Raw genomic sequence first — 20,280 nt, forward strand, 5'->3', positions numbered from 1 at the left:
TACACGCACAAAAATTGGTTTCTTCTTTAAATACTTTACCCAATCATAATACCTTAGGAGAATAGGTAAGAGGTGGACGAAGGTACATCCCCTTAACCTGGAGATGCCATGTCCAGTCCCCTAGGTGTTGCGAGACAGCTTCTAGATAACCCAACTGGAAAAGATTCCATCTGTCAGGGAGCAGAGCTGAAAAGGGACAATTTTCCCTCCGTCACATCCAGTGGAAGATGTGAAGCTATGTCTTATGAACCTGTCAAATGACCTGGAATGGTGACCTGTTGCACCAAGGATATAGGTCCTACCAGATCATGCTGAGTCCTTTGGAATAAAAGATGTCTTGGATAAAATCTGGAGAACGTCGACTCCAATCTCCATTCCACAGCCTGGATTATGTCAGTTAGAGAACAGTACCGATCCATTGCTAGACTTGTGACAACTGCTTTAACCTTGTGAACTAAAATGCAGGACAAATTCATCTGAGTTGGGTTTATTTCTCGATATGCAGAGCAAATAACCTGTTTAATCTAGGATGAAATTGCTGTGCTGGTATCTTCCTGTTCCTGTTTGAGAGGTATAATATGTGTTATCTTCCTCAATGCAACAGCTGTCATTTTAAGATACCACTTCAAAACTCACAGTCGATCTTGTTGGTGGTCTCAAGCTGAAGTGTCCAGAGTAGAAAATGATTTAATTACATATGTCTGGTTACCCATGAATAGGAGCCTGTTCTTGGCAATGAAAGAGGATGTCAGAACTGCAAGTAATACTTTCATTAGAAGTAAAATCTCCTCCAACTTGTAATGGTATATCTTCCAAGTAGATTCTGGCTTTTACAAGGTCTCTCATGATAAAAGCATGCTTCTTGGCATGAGCGTTAGTGGAAACTGAGATACTCATTGGATCTGGTGCCAATCCCCTGTACGAAGGGAAGACCACTCTGCCCAACCACCAACTAGGTAGGCAGATGAATTTTGATTTTTCAGCTAAAGGTATATAACCTGGGAGGAATGGATTTGTGAGGTAGTAATAGTTCTCCTAAGGTATTATGATTGGATAGCTTATTTAAAGAATACATACATATGGCAAAATCAATGTTAAAGTTGTGTAGACATTTTTGGACAATGTCAATGTATAGGCATGATCCTCTTACAATCTGGATTGAATAACGCATGCTTTAATGTCACAAAGAAAGCAGTACATGTTCAAAACATTTGTACTAATGCTGTTATGACAGACCCATTGATCTATTTTCTTAACCCAGTTTTTGTACCTTGCAACCACTGTAAAAGTCCATAGTCATCAACAAGTTTTGTATGGAAGATTTTTGATGTCATTTAAGTTATACAGCTTTCAACTGTCAGAAATGAATAGACTTTGGTTAGAACGTTTTTAGCAGAAGAATTAATATTTGGTTTAACACAAGAAAATGCACATACATGGCCATACTGGCATACACTTTAGTGTCTTCCATGTAAAAAATAAGAGTTAACAAATATCTTTTCTATTTATAAAATATTACTATTAATTCTTTACAACATAAAGAATTCAACTATCCAATTCTCCTATCCATTTGCATTTAATGCAATACATACCCAATAGATGCAGCTAGAAATGCACCTGTTGCTGACAACCAAAACCACCACGAAAAGCTAAAAGACCTGAAACACAAGTGAGGACTGTATATGGGGCTGTCCAAGGGAGTGACTGATATTAAAACAAATATCGCTTTTATGTGATATGTCTTATGCTCTAAATCACAAGGAAAGCAATTCAGAATGTCCTGCACAACTAGATATCAGGTAAGGGTAATGGAGAAGGCTCTTAACTATCACTGAGTTTTGTAGATTGAGTAAGCCAGTACAGTAAGACATCAACTGGACCCATCAGTGCACATATATTTTTTACCATACAATCAGTTGTTCAGTTGATCTACTTGTAGTCATCAAGTGGAACTGTGAATTGAAATATATGGGTCCAATAATCATATGATTGACAACATCAAATGCATCAGTAATACAATAAATATTAATGTCTTTTTAGACATCTGACATGAGCAGAAAAGTATATATAAAATATATATATATATATATATATATATATATATATATATACACACACACACACATACACACACATAGTCTATCCATGATACAATAACTTTATGCAGTAGGTGTGACAGATGGTCAGTATATGAGAATATGCGTCAAAGGCCTTTTATCAAGGTAAACTTGACTGACATAAATTCTATTCACACCTGTGGCATCAGGTGATCAACTGTTGTCACCCATTACGTCACAACTGACCACTGATCAATTATGAAGACCTGGACTACAGATCAGACTGTTATGATGTTCTAATCATGATCAATTTGGCTGGGATTTCTGTATGACAAATTTCATAACGTTAAAGTGACATTAACTTAGCAACAAGCTGGTGTAAAAAAGACTTTCTTTCTTTGAATATTATCTCGTTCTCCCACTCTCCTAATTATATTTATGTTTAATTTTTCAAGATAAATTTATTATTCATAAAAATATTGTAATTATGACAGTATGAAATTGTATTTAGTTGGTTGTTTCTGATTTTTGTTACTCTGTTCTATGCTGGAGTTGTGACTAACAAGTTAGTTTCTTATAGATATTTTTTATAACAATATATATTTTTTATAACAAGTAAAACTTTTGGGGGGATTAAACATCTTATACCAAGAACAAATCTGTGGGACATAGAAGTACAGTAGTCACCCTCTTGTAAGGCCACCCCTATTGCAGCAGGGAAATGGCCTTATAATGAGGGCGGCCTTTCAATAGGGGGATGACAAATGCTAATAGTAAATACATATAAAGAAAGCCACAAGTAAAACATTTAATATTTTCATTAAAAAATCACATCCATGTTGTGAAATCAACGTGAAATAGACTGTTTCATCATTTTCAAAAGCATGTTATGAATAACCATTGATATAGTTTTAAAACTGTTTTTATAATAATGTTACAGAGCACATCATCTGTCACTTTGTTTGTAACAGTCTAAAAAACAAACCAGTCTCGCCACAATGTAAAATATATTTAAAACAGAACACTTAATATTGTGTCAGACTTTAAATCTGTGCAACCATCCGTTACTTGCGGTAAAGTCGTCATATCCCATTTCAAATGATAAAATTGTTGCTTTTTATTGGATCATTCAAGTGGTGAGTGGAATTTTCTTAGCATGCTCAGTGCAAAACCATTCAAAAACCTTGTCATTCAAACCAGGATCCAAACATCTCCTGGCTCTAACAATCTTCCTGTCTCTGTCCATTCCACCTTCCCACTTCTGCAATTGTTTCCTTTTCTTTCAAGATATTGTTTATCGGAGTCTTTCCGGCATCACAGTTTTCTGCAAGAATCCTTGACTCGCCCCTCAGTCAGTTGAATTACTTTCACTTATTCTTCTAAACTGAGAATTTATTTTTTCCTCTATGACATGGTGATCTTTTTGCAGTAAGTTATTTCAATGTTGCCAACTACAAGACTGATAAAACAATTTTGTATGCATTTAAACAAATTGCCATGTGTTTTTAAAGGAAGTGATCTTGTCATGTAATTCATTAGTCGCAGTCTTGTACCTTATTGTTTTTATACATTTCTTTACACAAAGTGAGAGAAGCCAAAACGGATTTGATACCTACCATTAACAACACGCAGATGTGACTCGCGGCCATTAGGATTTGTAATCTTGACAATTATTGCCAGTAGTAATAGCCACTAATTATCAAGGTGAACAAGCTCAGCATCTTACTAAGGGAAGCCATAAAGGCTATCAAACCATTTTTCTGCTGACTTGTATTGTACATCAATACTGCCACTTCTCAGCTGTTACTACTGTTCAATAACTGTAATCTTAACAATTATCAGAGTGACTAAACTGGACATCTCATGATAACACAGCAGTAAGGCTAATTGGATTACATGACTTACCCTTCTGTATGGATTAAAATGAGAGTCTTTCTCGGCTTTATGGAATAAATGTGGCTTCTGTGAGGCATAAATAATATATTAACCTTCGTGGTACATGTATTTTAGTCAACACTTCCTTTAGTAATGAAAACCTTACAGCGGGAAACAGAAATTGGATTACTTTAGACATGTTTTATATAAAATACTGGTTCTAGATACATATTAAAATACAATGATGCCACTTGTGAGGGTAAATATTATATTATTGCACTAATATGCTGGCTGCTGGTCGCGTTACCAGATGGCCTTTCATGAGGGGTACTTTTGAATACAAACTTGTCGGTGCCAATGGATTCTGGCTGTAAGGAGTGGGTGACAGCTGGCCAGGGGACCGTTTAAGAGAGGGACTATTGTAGTTCATATCTGCAAATAATCTGGATAATTAGCATCCACATATTGTTTCTACTGCATTTTAATGTAAGGGCATTTCAATGTCCTGCCATGTCCCCATATACAATCTTCCATATCCAGACATCCATGGTATACAACTGCAACTTGTATCATCAATTCACAGCACTGCATGATAGGGACATTCTCTTTAGTCAAAAAAACTTTCTGGATATTTCTATGATATCACTGCATGTGCAATTATATTAGATGAATCCTGCCTGAGGGCACGAGAAATTCTCCCGCAAAGCAAACAATTCCTGTTATCTTTACAGGCAGAATCTGGGAATCCAGACAATCAGATCAATTTTTGAGGATTATTTTTATTTAAAAACTTTGTCAGTGATCAAGAAAAGCTAAAATAAAAAAATCCTAAATGACTATCACACTCCCTGAGTAGAATCTATCTAAAGCAAATAACCTGGGGGTCACTGCTTGATGTACAAGTAAGCAAGAATGTTGGTGTTTATCATTTTGTTCAGAAAGAAACAATAAGCACTAAATATTGAATCTGAAAGCTTGAAATCTGCATAATATGTCCATATGCAGTTTTTAGATTAAACCATATTTATTTGAGAAACTTTGTCAAATGCAATTAGAAACATATGATTTGCAGTTTTTCACATCTATCTTCAATTCCATACCCACATACAATTTTTAATTTTGCATAATTTTCATATGAACTCTTTGAGTAATCAGAGTATTCTGGCATATATTTAAAAAAAAAAAATGCCTTCCCTGGGTATCATGTATGTTTAAATGGAACAATCCTTATTAAAAATAACAATAATACATTGATTTGGTATTATGATTAAAATTTATAAGTCTTCATGATTGTCTCTCACTTCTCTTTGTTCTGTCTTGATAGTAATGAGACTTCTTTTAATTCCAGGATAATCTTTGAGTATAAAATACAGCATTACTCATTCTGCAGACTGGTTTACCTGGAAACATATACAAGTTATATAGTAACTACAGTTACACTATGGCTTGCACAATCTCTACCTGGTGAACAGCCTAATTTGGGTCTTAATATCAGGCCATATTTATCCCAAAAAATAACAATCAATAAATAACAACTTTTACAATGAGACTGTTTGCTGTTCAAAGTCAATGTGATCTTCATTTATGTACTCTGGTAAACTAATGAAGGTACGAAGTTTACTGAAGGTTTCTGCTGTTCATTCATAAAAATGATCTAAAGAGTTAGTGGGGATTTTTAAGGCACAATGCCCAACTATTCTTGTGTAGTAATAACAAGATTGGCAAGCAGGATACAATACAGGCACCATTATTTTCCTAAAAGACCAACAACACATCATAAGAAGTCTTTTGGCAAAAACTCCATTTCAATGTCAACATCCAGCCAGATGGAGTAGTGATAGCATGATTTTTAAGAAAGCCAACATGCCAGCTAAACTGAAGTCAGATAGGAACAATTTTCATCTATGACTAACTAGACATCAAAAGAAGTCTTCTAGTAAAACCCCCATGACAATAAGACTTTGCATTCATGAGAAGAAGTAGTAAAGTCATCATGGTGGCAATTCTGGATGTCAGATCAGTGTCATTTTCAAAGAGGATCAACAGGAAATCAGAAGACTTTAATCTTTCAGTGAAAACCCCATCTTAATCCATTAGAGAGGAGTAGCAATAACAAAATTTTCAAGATGGCCACTGTGGGAGTCATAAGAAGTCTTTTGGCAAACATTCCATGTTGTCTATTCAGTTGGAGAAGCAATAACAAGATTTTCAGGATGGTCTCTGTAGGGGTCATACTGAATGTCTAGCAGAACCATTTTTATTTTGGAACAACAAGACCCTGGGATGGATGCATGTGTATGTGTAAAGTTTCATGGCATTCCTCCAAGTAGTTTAGGAGTAGTGATAGCAAATTTGTGCTAACAGATGAATGGGTAAAAAACATCAGTTCAGCCCATAAGCTTTCTGCTCTATGGCAATAAGAGCTAAAATATAGAAGAAATCAAAAGCACTTCCAATGATGCAGTCAAGCTAATCAAAGTAGGCTCGATTTGCAGATATCAGGTTAAACGTTAAGTTCCATTTGCATTTTTGTGTACAAACATGAAATTTACACCGATTTATGTATAGTGTTGCTCATGCAGATATTTATTATCATCTTCTGTACTTTAAAAGACACTAAACAGTTAACAATATGAGCTGCGCACTTGAAAGTTCTCAGACTCTTGCTTGATTATAAAAAATAACTAAAACTCAAGATTTTGTTTTGACCAATCACAAATGGCACTACTTTCAATAGGTTGTTTCTGATTGACTGAGTGAACACTGAGTCACAAACTGAAGCTCAGATTTTTTAAAAATATCCCCAGACCAAATGTATAAACTGAAATTAAAAACCTCTTAACTGAATTTTAAGAAAAGGTTATTGTTCTTCAAATTTTTGAAAGACCTACCTATCTCTGTATGATAGGAACTTTAGTAAACTGAAGGTTGCTGCCATAATGAAGAACATCAATATGGGATCCAAAAGAATGTGCCGTGACAGTGTAAGTGTGCCTGTATCTGAAATAAAAAATATTAAAAATATTTAGCAATGGCATTGTTACAAAAAATATTATTATTTGATGTTCAATAAAAAAAATGACAGAAGTATCAAATATATGTTATTTTAACTTCCATTATCAAGATGACATATGTAAAAATCAATACGTGTGGCACAAAATCAGTTTGGACACAAATTATCAAACCCATTGTAAATTATTCACTAAATTCAAGCAACTGCATCAAAGGATTAACTTTTCTATATTTGTAAATGAGGTCACTGCCAAAGTACTATATAATGTATGTATCTCTTCACTTCAAGCAATGTGAAATGCAAAAGGTTTCTAAAATAATACTGTAGTTTGATTTATTTTCATGGATATCAATTGTCATGATTTTGTTAAAAGAAAAATGTTTATGGGTACATGAATTCATGGATTTCCTTCTGTCAAAGTCTGCCTATTTATCTGCATTTAATTTTGTCAATTAACCTCTACAAATACCTAAAATAAACAATACAATATGAATAAACTATGCCTGATAAAGAAGGTGGGCACTTAAATGGCGGCTAAACAAATACTAATGCAAGTATGAGCACAAATCAAATACCTGCAAAGTTCAATCACTTGCACTTTACACCGAGCATTGAACATCCAGCGGAGCCAATACAGCCAGCAATACCAGGTAGTTAATGAAGCACATCTCTATAATCCTTAAATATAACTACTGTCCATACAGCTGCACCATCAAAACGTTCCGACAATCATAGCATTAACACAGGGGCTTAAGACTGATAAAATTATGTGGTAATCTTTGATATGTACAAATCCATTAAAGTGCAAAGATACAAACGACACTGCTAAACTCAAAGGCAATGAAATCACTCCTTTGTGCCAGTCTTGCATATAGACAATCTCGAGCCATTAAACTTGGCAGCAAACAAATACTTCTTTGCAAAATACTTACACTTTCACTTATAAGTGAACCAAGTCACAGAAACAATGAGGGGAAAAATAAGATTCCATTGATGAAGATCAATGCACTTTATCGACAGATCTTCAAACATTAATACATATGCCTGTGGATGCTAAGTGGACAATTGAGGTAAATAAGGAAAATGTCTGAGAGATCGAATCAAATAATCTATGGTTTTGAGAAAAGATTGACTTGAGTAATATTACAATTTTGGGATTATTTAAATGATAAAAGTTTGTACCATGAGACTTGATTCACATGTTGAGTATTCAGTGGTATTGTCCAAAAAATTATTGTGTGACCATTAGTATTGTACTGTAATTACAATATATATATTTGCTTAAAGAAAAAAGATTTCAGACACTGGCCCAGGGTTAGTGACTATAAAATAAATCACAAGCTGTTATTCAAATTATACAATCAAGACTACAATTTATATATGCCCACAATGTACCCTTGTTAACAGTATTTGTCGCTCAAAGGCAATGATATGTAAAGAAACTTTTTCTCCTACACAAAAAGCATTTCTTTGATTTACCTAATGGGGTAATTTCACTTTGAAATCTTTACCTATGAAAATTAGCACAATGGCTCAACCGCTGCATTCTTCAAACACATCACACTAGCTATTGTTAGGAAATTAAGTAATACATAAAACAGTGGTTTATACCAAACCTCTTTGCCTTTTAACTGCCTCTATTTTTTAAACTGCCCAAAGAATAGTTTTACATCAGTTCCAATCATGACTGTTTACCGTTTATACATGATACATGTAATGGGCATATACATAAGTGATTTTATTTATTTCTAGTTTTGAAAATTACTGATGTGTTTTTCAAAAAACAACTGTATCAGGTGTTCATGAGTAAAAATTGCATTTTTAGCATGACATGCCATGTTATGGCAGGTCATCATCTTGAAAATAAAATTACACATCTGTTCAGAAAATTTGAAGTTCTCTGCCAAATAGATTTTTTTTAAAAAGCCCCAAGGGGACCTCACTTGGAATACAGGAGGAGCCTTATCTTGGGGTGATTCTGGGCATCAGGCCATCAGATTGTTTGAGCTCTGATGTGTATGTATATATCTATATATCTCTCTCTCTCTCTCTCTCTCTATATATATATATATATATATATATATATCTTAGTACTTGTGCTCATATATATATATCTTAGTAGTTGTTCATTTGGATTTCACCTGCAGTTTCACCTGAATGAAGGAACAATGTAAAATATACATTAAAAATAATTTTCACAGATTATTCCAACATGTAATCATTCATTTTCAAAAATACTAATTTCTTAAATACTTTAGCTTTTTCCCTATTTTTCTCATTTTTTGCTGGGTCTGAAAATTTGTGGTATGAAGCAACAAAAAAAATCCATATAAACTGGTACCCCATAAAAATACTGATTGCTGTAACAGCTGTCATGCAGAAGTGTCCTGAGATAAAGCAATTTCTTATATGGATTTGTTCTATACCAAGGGTCTCAAAGTCAAACCACCCTGTGGGCTGCATGAGGAAGATCTGATGGCCCAAGGGCTGCAGCACACTACATATGTCATTATTAAGAAAATGTCTTGTAAAATATGAAAAATGTAAACATATCCATTACACATAATTATAGTGAGTATATTCTGTACTTATATTTTATTGAAAAGTTTACATGAATTTAAAATTAACAATAATTAGTAATTGGAAATATACGTGTTCAATTTAAGTCCTTTTTTGGCCACTCAGCTGGCAATGTTTTGCCTCAACCAGCACATCAATGTTTGTTTTGATATCATGAGATGATGCTAATCTCAATGTTGCTGCCATCAGCAGTGAGATTTGACCTTAAGGCTGTCTTGTTTATTTTCATAGATGAGAAAAACCACTCACATACGTAAGCGCTACCAAACATAGCCATGATCTTTGTAGCTTCAGAGAGCAAATTAGGGAATTTGTCTCAAGACAGAAACTTAGTAGAACTCTGGAACTCCAATGTCCATATATTTCTGTTTCACTCTGAAGCTCCAAAAGTTCCATTTGCATGTCCTCAGAAACTTTGTCAATGTCCACAGCAAAAGGTATTGAAAAAAGGTGGAATTGTGTCTCAAGTGACTCAAAATCTTTAAACCAGTTTTCAAATTGCTTGTGCAAGTCAGAAACGATATTAGCATATTCTTTCAAGAATGTGATTTCAAGTTTTTCCAATGAATTCAATGTGGAGAAATGGGCCAAGCTCCCTGCTGTAAGCTGTTTCTCCCAGAGTGAGCTTGACTTTGAATGACTTAACACAGACATGCATCTGTGTTATTAGCTGCTTTTTACCCTGAAGTTGCAAGTTGAGGTATTAAGGTGATCAGCTAGGTCTGTTAAGAAAGCGAGATTACAAATAAAGGTTGAATCAGACAAATAAGGAACATCTTTGTTTTTCATCAGCATAAAGGTTTCAATCTCTTTTCTAAGTAAAAAAAAAATATTCAAAATGTTTCCTCGACTCAGCCACTAAACTTCTGTGTGATAAAGAAGTTCCCCATATCAACTTTCAACATTTTCTAGAAACGATGTAAACTGTCTGTGATTTAATCCTCTTGAACGAATGAAATCGACAGTTTTAACAACAATATCCTTAACTTCTTTCATTTGCATACTCTTACCACAAAGAGCTTCTTGATGCAAAATACAATCGATGCTTGTGACATTATTTCATGGTGTAGTGAGCCTATTCAGTTTAGATTTCATTAACACAACAACCAACAACACCAATGTTTGCAGAAGACATTGCTGGTGCAATGTCCGTAGCCAAGGATACACGTTTGCTCCATGGTAGTGCAGCTTTTTCTATGCACTCTTCTAGTCCTTGAAATATGTCACGTCCCGACTTGGTACCCTTCTCTGGTACTAAGTCTAGCAACTCTTCTGTTAAGTTTAAATTGACATCTACACCTCTTATGAAAACTGCACACTGCGCAGTATCAGAAACATCTGTAATCTCATCAAGAGCTATTGAAAATGCTTAAAATTCGTGTGCCTTTTGAATAAATTGTTGCTTCACATTAGCGGCTAGCTCAGTAATTCTGTTTGCAACAGTATTAGTGGATAAGCTTATGCCTTGAAATAGAATCTTTTTATCAGGACGTAAAATTTCACTTGCTTTAACAAGACACTCTTTAAGAAAAATGCCTTATGTAAAGGCTTTGATAATTTAGCAATCATTTCACTTGTCAGGAAACTTAATTTAACTGCATCTTCACCTGACTTGTTTATGTTCGAAAAGAATTTTGTTTGCTCGGCAAATGCTGTTTTCAGTTTCAGCACTTTTTCCTCTCTCATTTTTCCAGTGATAACATCATACGTCTCACTGTGCATCATTATGTAATGACAATGAATATTATACTCTTTTAGCACAGCTATTGTTTGAGGGCAAATTAAATATTGAACTTTACCTTTGTCCTTTGTGACAAAGTACATATTCTCTCACTTTTCCTGGAAAACTATTTTTTTTATTCTAGGAGCTTTCTTTTCATAGACATTGAAGACTTTTCGATAGGCATAATAGTAATCCTGATCATTACATCCTCACACTAAAAACCTTTGTTAAAAGTGACATCTGGGAAAGAAAAATAGCATACAGTTATGTACCTTCAGGATGTTCGGTCAGCATCAAGAAACTGTACAGTAACAATATAAAGTTGAATCATCAAAATGTGGTGTATTTATAGCTACTGATGCAAGAGTTCAATGCTGTATTTTGTGACTGTTCTTAATGCCCTCTCATTCATCCATTATAATTGTCTCTTATCACAATTTGTGATGTCAATCACTTTGCGGGCAGCAGGATAAAGCTTGGCGAGCCACATGTAGCCTGCAGGTCATGTGTTTGAGACCCCTGTTCTATACAATATAACTGTCTTTCTCTTGTGTGGATTCATCTTTTAGATATAGCCTTATTTTTCTAAACTAGATGTGTTCTCAAGATATAGCTCTCTTTTTCTTATGTGGAAGTATTCAATAAATAACAGATGTTTTCTATACAAATCTGTCTTTTTCTTATGCGGAAGTATTCAACAGATAATAATAATAATAATAATGAGGACTTTGTATAGCGCCTAATCTTTAGATGCTCTAAGTGCTTTACAACATTAGACAACACCTATAAGATAAAAAACATAATAATATTATTACAAAAACAAACACCATGAAATTAGAAAAACATTAAAAAATAAAAAACATGCTGAGAATATTTCAGGTAGGAAACATTACTAGGTCTTTAAGTTTGTTCTTGCAGTCGAAATAAGTGAGTTTTGAGAGCTCTCTTGAATGTGATCACTGTGTCTTTGTGTCTAAGTTCATTGGGCAATTCATTCCACGTTGCTGGGCCCTGGTATGCAAAAGAACACTGTCCATATGACTTTGTTTTCATAATGGGAATAATGAGTATACGATTGTCAGAAGAGGAATGTAAGTATCTTGCTGGTGTGTAAACATGGGTGAGGTCAGATAGGTATGTTGGTCTGGAGTCTGACAGTGAAATGTAGCACAGAGAACAAATTTTGTGTTTGATTCTGGATCAAATGGATAGCCAGTGTAGGGTACAGAGCAGCGGGGAGGTGTGCTCTGATTGTGGTACTCTAAGTATGGTCTGAGCAGCTGTGTTTTTAACTTTTTGAAGTTTCTGGAGTAGATATTGAGATGAACCAGACAGAACTGAGTTACAATAGTCCAGTCTTGAAAGTACTAATGAACACAAAAGTGTTTTAGTGGCATCAACTGAAAGATATTTGCGAATTGAGCTGATGCGTCTCAGCTCAAGATATGTAGCCTTGTATATGTTCATGACATGTTGGTGCAATGGGAGAGTACTGTCCAGAGTAACACCTAGGTTTTGTACTGATTGTGTGAATTTAATGTTGGCGTTGCTGATATTTATTGTTTGAGGTAAAGGATGTGAATGAGAAAGTCTTTGTGTTGTGATCAGAATGGCCTCAGTTTTATCGTCATTCATCTGCAGCTTGTTACAAGTCATCCATGATTTCACATCAGAAATGCACCTCTCTGTACCTTGGATGGTAGCATCAACTTCAGTTGGGTGGCTAGATTTGTATATTTGGGTGTCATCAGCGTACAATTGGTGAGACACTGGATTATAATCTGACAGTTGAGAGCGACCGAGTGTACAGAATGAAGAGAATAGGTCCAAGAACAGACCCCTGTGGAACACCACAACATAGATCAAATGGGCTGAAGTGTATTCCATTTGCAGATACAATTTGAGTCCTGTTGACGAAGTAGGACTTGAACCACAGTAAGGCTGTATCATGAATGCCAAATACATGCTGGAGACGGTAAAGTAATATATGGTCTATTGTGTCAATGCTGCAGACAAATCAAGGCTGTTTTATTCTTATGTGGAAGTGTTCTATTGACATAGCAGTCTTTTTCTTCAATAGATAACAGGCTCTTCTGCTCTTATGTGGAAGTGTTCAACATATAACAGGCTGAGGAAGTAATTTATAGATATAGCCTTTTAATTACTTCTTAAGATGACAATAATTATATAGAGGAATTTACAACAGCATGGGACTGCTGTGATAGTATTGGTTAAAACTTACCAAACAAGACAAACGTTCCTGCTATCAGTGAAGCTGTCAGTGATCTACTCAGCAACCATGTTGACATGTATGCTAATGGCACAAGTGCTGCTCCCAATAGTGCACAAAACTGAAAATATGATCATGCATTACATGCAGGGAAATTTTCATGTACACTGTCAAAAAATTATATTATTAAAAATGTACATGTTACATAAAATGTTATTCTGAAGTTCCAGACCATATGACTTGAAACTTGAACACGTGGCCAAATTTATTTTCATGACAAAACGAATGCTTTCTTTTCTTTATACTACATTTATTGTAGCTACATATCCAATAACAAAAATAATGCAAGCTGCTACTAAAAGCTTTGACAGCATTAGACACCATAAAGTATCACTTGCTTAACTGTTATGTATAGGTTTATTATGTTTTTAATTTGTTATCATTGACTGTAGACTGTAGGGGTCATTTTGTAAACAACAAATAACATAGCCTATTTTGTCTCTGAATGTGGATTATATTTTAAGATAATTATCACTTGCGAGGTAAACATGTTTTCTTGGATCTGAGTTCAGGATATTGGTTTTCCCAATGGAAATTTCTGGCCTACCTGATATTTGTCATTTTCTTTAATAAAAGTTTGGTCAAAGACCTGACCTTTCTTACAACTTAAAATGTTCTGAAAATTACTTTTGACCATCATCCTGGTCCTCTTATTGTGTCTGAGGTTTCTATATTAAGGCTACTTACACCAAAATTTATTCATTCCTATCTTAACATCTGAAATTGTTATTTCAATTATTCGCTTGAATTACAAAGTGCTCATCGACTTAAGGACTAAATCACTATTTTGGAATTATTGTGAATTTAATTACTGACATTTTGGATTATATCTTTTGGATACATCAAGAATGTAAGCACATCAACATATTCCACACTATCATACATCAGCACATCCAAGACTGGAATTCACACAGAACACCACTAGAATTCACTTGGAACACTCTATTTTGGACTTAAGACAGAACATTTAGGACTAATTGAGATCTAATTAACAATACTGTAAATTCTTTTTCAAATTTTCACTTTGAATTCAAGGAAACAAATTATTTGCTGAATTTTACTAAACTTGTTAATTTTTGCCTTTTTCTCTTACTTAGTTACTAAGCAGACTCATTTGACAATAAAAACTCTTTACTTTACAGGAGTCCCTCAAAGGGAAAGATGCTATACTGGCTAAAAAGAATTTCCAAGAATCCAAGATAGGCCAATTTCTTCTATTTAGCTGCTTAGTGTTAAAACTATCCCTGAAATTATTAAGTGATAACAAGATTTTCAAACTGACCACTGTGGCAGCCATATTGTATTTAAGATCAACACCATTTTCATGTAGGACCAACTAGACATCATTATAAGTCTTTTGGTGAAATCTTGTGTCTGTATGACCATCTCCTCTGGAGGATTAATGGAAATTTACTGTCAAGATGGCCAGTGTGACAGTCATGTGTGATGTACGTGTAGCACCATTTATATTTAGGGCCAACTAGATATAACAAAAAGTCTTTTGGTGAAAGCTACATGTTGATGTTGACATCGATTCAGGATGAGTAGTGTTAACTAGATTTTCAAGCTGGCAACCATGGTGATCATAATCAGCTACATTATGAGCAGCCAGACACTTCTTCTGGTCAACACACCATGTCAGTATAACTTTCCATTCATGAGAAGCAGTGATTAAGGTTTTCAAGATGGCCACTATACGGGCCAAATAGGATGTAAGATTAGCATTAGTTTCATTTATGATTCAATGAAACATCATAAGAATACTTTAGTGAAAACCACACTGCAAAATGATGATCCATCTAGAACGAGTAGTAAAAACAAGATTTTCAAGCTTAGTGCCATGGTTGACGTATTTGATGTTCAAGTGGCACCAACTAGACCTTAGGATGAATGTGTGCATAAAGTTTCATAGCAATCTTCCAAGTATTTGGAAGCAACAGTGATAACAAACTTTTTCTAATAGATAGATGGATGGAGTCAAAATGCCAACTCATAAATTCTTCAGGTCTATGACCAATGGTGTAAAATAACTATGACCTAACTTTTGCATCACACAACACATGTTTTATAGAAAGATCAAAATTTTCATGGAGCAGAACCTTCATACATGGATTAAGTGTTGGGTGTAAATCAGTTGATTTGGTTAAGTTTACTTGCACGCTTAATTATGTAGTAAGGTAGGGCTTATTAGCATTACAATAATACTAATTTAGCTTGGAATATGGCTGCATACAGAAGGGACAGCAACTAGGTTTAACAAAATGTCCAGTCCTCCTATAGGAATTTTAAATATGGTGGACAACTGCTTACATCTAATTCTCACAATATTTAGTTTCTGATAAATTTTATAATATATTCCTTATAGATCAACAAATAAATGTTATTTGCCTTTAGAAAAAAATATATGTCAACACTGAGTAAGAGGATCTAAATAAATATCAGGAGAATGACATTCATGCTAAATTAATCACATATTCGGGTTCTCCCTTCCTGTTTACAAGTCTCAGTTCCCTGTGAGGTCAAAATGTAGACACAGAGTTAACTTGGCTCACATTAAGCTAGCTCTATCAGCTGTTAGCTTTTACAAACTAGCAATATGAAGTGGCAACCAATGCAGTAAGATTGTTATTATAAACACTGCCCACTGCTATTCTAATTGAATGAAGACCTCAGAGTTATATAAAACACCTTTTTATATGCTAATAGCTACTGTACAAGATTTATAGTTGGTTATACAACAGAGTTATTATCATAAGTCAATTATTGCACTTACCACACGCATTCCAACATATCGAGTTTCCCCATATTCATCACCAGGCTTACTGAATGGAAACTCACCATCATAACCAGTCAAATACCCAGCAAGACCTATCAGCATCTGAAATTAGGTATTCTGTTGAATAAATACTGTAAACTTCATGAAACTGAACAAACAAGTAACGCAACAACAATTTTATTCAAGTTCAGTGCAACATTTAGGATTCAGAAGATGTGTGCATGTACATGTATTGTGAATGATCTAACTGTAAATGTTTTACCTAGAAAATATACCAAATCTATTAAAAATGTGGAATATTTTAATAAAACTACAATTTTATCACTGTTAATACCCATATTTACCAGTTAAGCCCATGTCTGTTGATAAGTCCAAAAAAGTTAATTACATACTAAAGGATATCTTTGATAATAACACTACCTCATGCTTTCCAACAAATTTATTGGTATTATCATGGGATAAATGATATAGCAATACATGCATAATGAACTGTTTCCTGGAACCTCTGAAACTGTGAACTGTTGTTCAAACACTCAATGGGCCACAAGGCATACAACGAATCAAGAAAAATGAAAGTCCCTCCAACCTTAAGTAATTCAATGATTATTTTCATTTTTACAGTCAAAATTAACACTTATCTCCTAATCTGAAATCAGTCAATTTGTGAATTGATCACTAAAACCCCAGCTCTCACAATACATTGGATCAGTAACACACTTCTGCTGGTCACTATCTCAAGCTAACAAGTGGTTTTGTGTTGAATGTAATATAAGAGGGGATGGCATTCCCTACATTGTTAATTGGCATGTTTATTGTATTAACTGAGTGCCAGCCAAGACCCTATACTTGCAAGGTACACCTCTCTCTCAGTAACTTGCACTAAACAGGATCCAAAAACAGCACACAGCATAAATGAGGGTGTGAGTTACCAATGGACTCTTGAAAAAATTAAAGGAAGGGCTTTGACAGTGACAAGAGAGTGAGAGAAGAGATAGATGGGTTAAATGGTTGAATACTTGTTTTATAATCATGTTAAGAATAATTGTCAATAAACAGCTTTCTCCAATGAAGCTGTTTGTTTTTCTGTATAAGTTACATTTCTTTCTAAGATAACCAATCTCGGAAAGATCATTAAAATCATTATACCAAGGGGTTTCAACACACATCAAATGTGAAGGTGTGAAAACATTGTGTGATTGTGGATACATTATACTGCTAATGCAGAACAAAATCTGATACTTTTGAAGAAAAAACCCATTGACCTTTATTTTAATAAACAACATCAAAATCTGATATTTTTGTTCTTTTAGTAAAATACTGATGCTGTGATCACAGTGCAGGTAATCAAGAAAATCTCCATGTGACAATTCAAGAATGTTAATTTCAGTACAAACTTTCAAACTTTTTTCCCTATAATGAATCGTATCTGGGAAACTAAGTTTTTCAAGTACTCAGTATGTCCTTTTTTGCTTCGTTGTCTTTCTATCCATGACCACATTTGTGAATAGGATAAAACACTGATTAATGTTAAATACAGCTGTACTTTAACTATGTTACTACAACAGTGTTTAAATGATCAATTTAAATGGCAAATGACAATGACCGTTAGCTCTTATGCATGTAGGACTTTTTAATTCTAACCCCATTGATACAAAAGACATAATGATACAATATATACCAGGTCTACTATTAATTGATTGTAAAAATGCAACATTTTTGCAAGTTGTAGATCAAAACATAGCTGACACTTAATCAGGTTCTCAAAGAAATGACAGCATGGATTGCTGTGATGGACGATGTACATTTTTCACACTTAAATCCAAGTCGAGGACATATTATTTATGATGATTACACTGAAACCAAATTAAATGTTGAAAGTGAAACATGAATCTCACTTCACAAGTTATTTAATTGGTATTGATTTCTTAAAATGTTGATATTATTAACTGATCAATGTTTTGTAATATATCATTAGAAACTTGTAATGCTCCCACTAAAGAAAGCAAACCCTGCACAAAATTTGCTTCTAGATGAAAACAAAGGCTTCCACACGTCAAGCTGTGGATGTAATTATTGGGTAAAATTTAGGCAGGATCTGAAGATAAGTTATTTTGGTGATCATGTGGATCAGTAACAAAATAATATTAATGTCATGCCCTGTGATGTGAAATGTAAATATACAACAAATGCAAATTATACACTGAAAATGAAAACTGCATGTGTAAATCAAGTATTTACAAACCTTCCCCAAGGGAGGATGCACATCAAAAAAGAAAGTCCTCTTAATGTACCAGCTTCCCATTTTCCCAAAATGAGTTTCATCCCAGCTTAAAAGGAAAGGGTATGATATGCTTGCATATGAGAAACAAAGAACATAAATATTTTGTCTATTTTTAATGCATACGAGAAACAAGGGACATAAATGTTACACACACACACACACACACACACACACACACACACACACACACATATATATATATATATATATATATATATATATATATATATATATAATGTGTCACTAAGCATGTTAATACTGTAAAAAGTGAGCATTAACTCCACTTTTATTTATAATCAAAGATTCATATGGACTTGTCAATATGCAAAATTCACTTCAGGTTTATGAAGAATGATGTTCACATTCACATCAAGGGGTTTGGAAACATAAGCAAATTAAACAACTTTTACCAAAAACCTCGATTCAAATTTGTTACGACTGACTTTTACCTCATGGTCAAAGTGAAAAATGTGTGTTAGAGAATGAATTGTTTTAGCTACACATTGATTCATCCCAAGTAAATCCATCAAAAGGTTTCTATAAATGACTTTATCTCCAAAGTCATAGGGGTCAACAAGCATGTCATAATGGATTGTCTTAACTTCACAGTGATTCATGTAAAAAAATTATGAGACTCTACTGAGCTAAGGAAAAATATTTAAAAACCTTAATCAAAACTTAAACATTTTCTGTAACTCTGACCTTGACCCATTGATTGTGCTGTGTAACTTTCCACTAACATGGGCTCAACAAAAACAATAGTCAGGAAAGGCTAATATGTATATTATTAATCAAATATTTCAGTGACATCATTCTTTAGCTTTGAGCATGTAATTAAATTAACTGTATCAAAATCTATATGAATTAGTTCTGGCAGCACATTTTATCAGCAGCAGTGAAGTAAAAGCATTGTGGCATTCCAGATTTCTTTACTGAATTTCTTCATTCTCTCTTGGAGAAAAGATATATTTGGTATACAATGATCCTTTTCCTTTAAGCTTGCAATATGATTTTAAAAAATGATTCATAATGGGTCAATAGGCTGCACTATGATGAAATGTGTATACAGGATATCTACATTTTTTAATAGATATAGAAATATTTCACTTGTGAAGTAGAAACAATGTATTTCCAAAGGTGAAGCATGTACGAAAATATTCACTTGTGAAGTCAAAACATTGCATTGTCACATGTGGTTTCAACTGTAACAATACAACTGTATTTCCACTTTACAAGTGAAATATTTTCTTATATATATTATATCTACTCAAAAAACATGTTCTTTTTACTATATATTTTTTAACTGCAAAAGCCATCAATATGTTTGGATTTTCTCCATTGTGTCAATGCAATTAACAGCAGCATTATTACATTGATAAAAAGAAAATATTACAATAATTTTGGGATGGCAACATTTTAGAAATTTAGCTTTGACATATACTGCTTCATATAGTCTATTCTGTTAAAATTAGGACTGTATTCATAAGAAAATGAAGAGATATTTTAAGCACATTTCATGCACGGATTGATACTGTTGGGGAGGGGTAATATTTAGAAATATCACACAGTGATTACATCTGACAGACTTCAGAGCATAAGCTTTAAACAAAAGATTTTAATAATTATGAGTCTACTTGTAAGGAGTTTTGTTCTTTATTTTGTTTTTGTTGTCTATATTCAAACAT

The 20,280-nt window shown here is 33.9% G+C and overlaps 1 protein-coding gene across 1 annotated transcript in view; it reads right to left on the bottom strand.

Annotated features, from left to right (window-relative positions):
* The window catches only part of LOC149804885 (protein O-mannosyl-transferase 2-like), an 81,183-nt gene that overhangs the window by 59,692 nt on the left and 1,211 nt on the right, over positions 1-20,280 (bottom strand). The window contains exons 2-6 of the mRNA XM_089945524.1: positions 18,557-18,641; positions 16,312-16,416; positions 13,491-13,599; positions 6,824-6,932; positions 1,593-1,658 (exon numbers count right to left, since the gene is read on the bottom strand). Coding sequence (XP_089801650.1) covers positions 1,593-1,658; positions 6,824-6,932; positions 13,491-13,599; positions 16,312-16,416; positions 18,557-18,641 — 474 coding nt within the window. The remainder of the gene's footprint in view (positions 1-1,592; positions 1,659-6,823; positions 6,933-13,490; positions 13,600-16,311; positions 16,417-18,556; positions 18,642-20,280) is intronic.

Source organism: Sinohyriopsis cumingii, chromosome 2, assembly GCF_028554795.1.
Source record: "Sinohyriopsis cumingii isolate HCF-2022 chromosome 2, ASM2855479v2, whole genome shotgun sequence".
Taxonomy (NCBI): Eukaryota; Metazoa; Mollusca; class Bivalvia; order Unionida; family Unionidae; genus Sinohyriopsis; species Sinohyriopsis cumingii.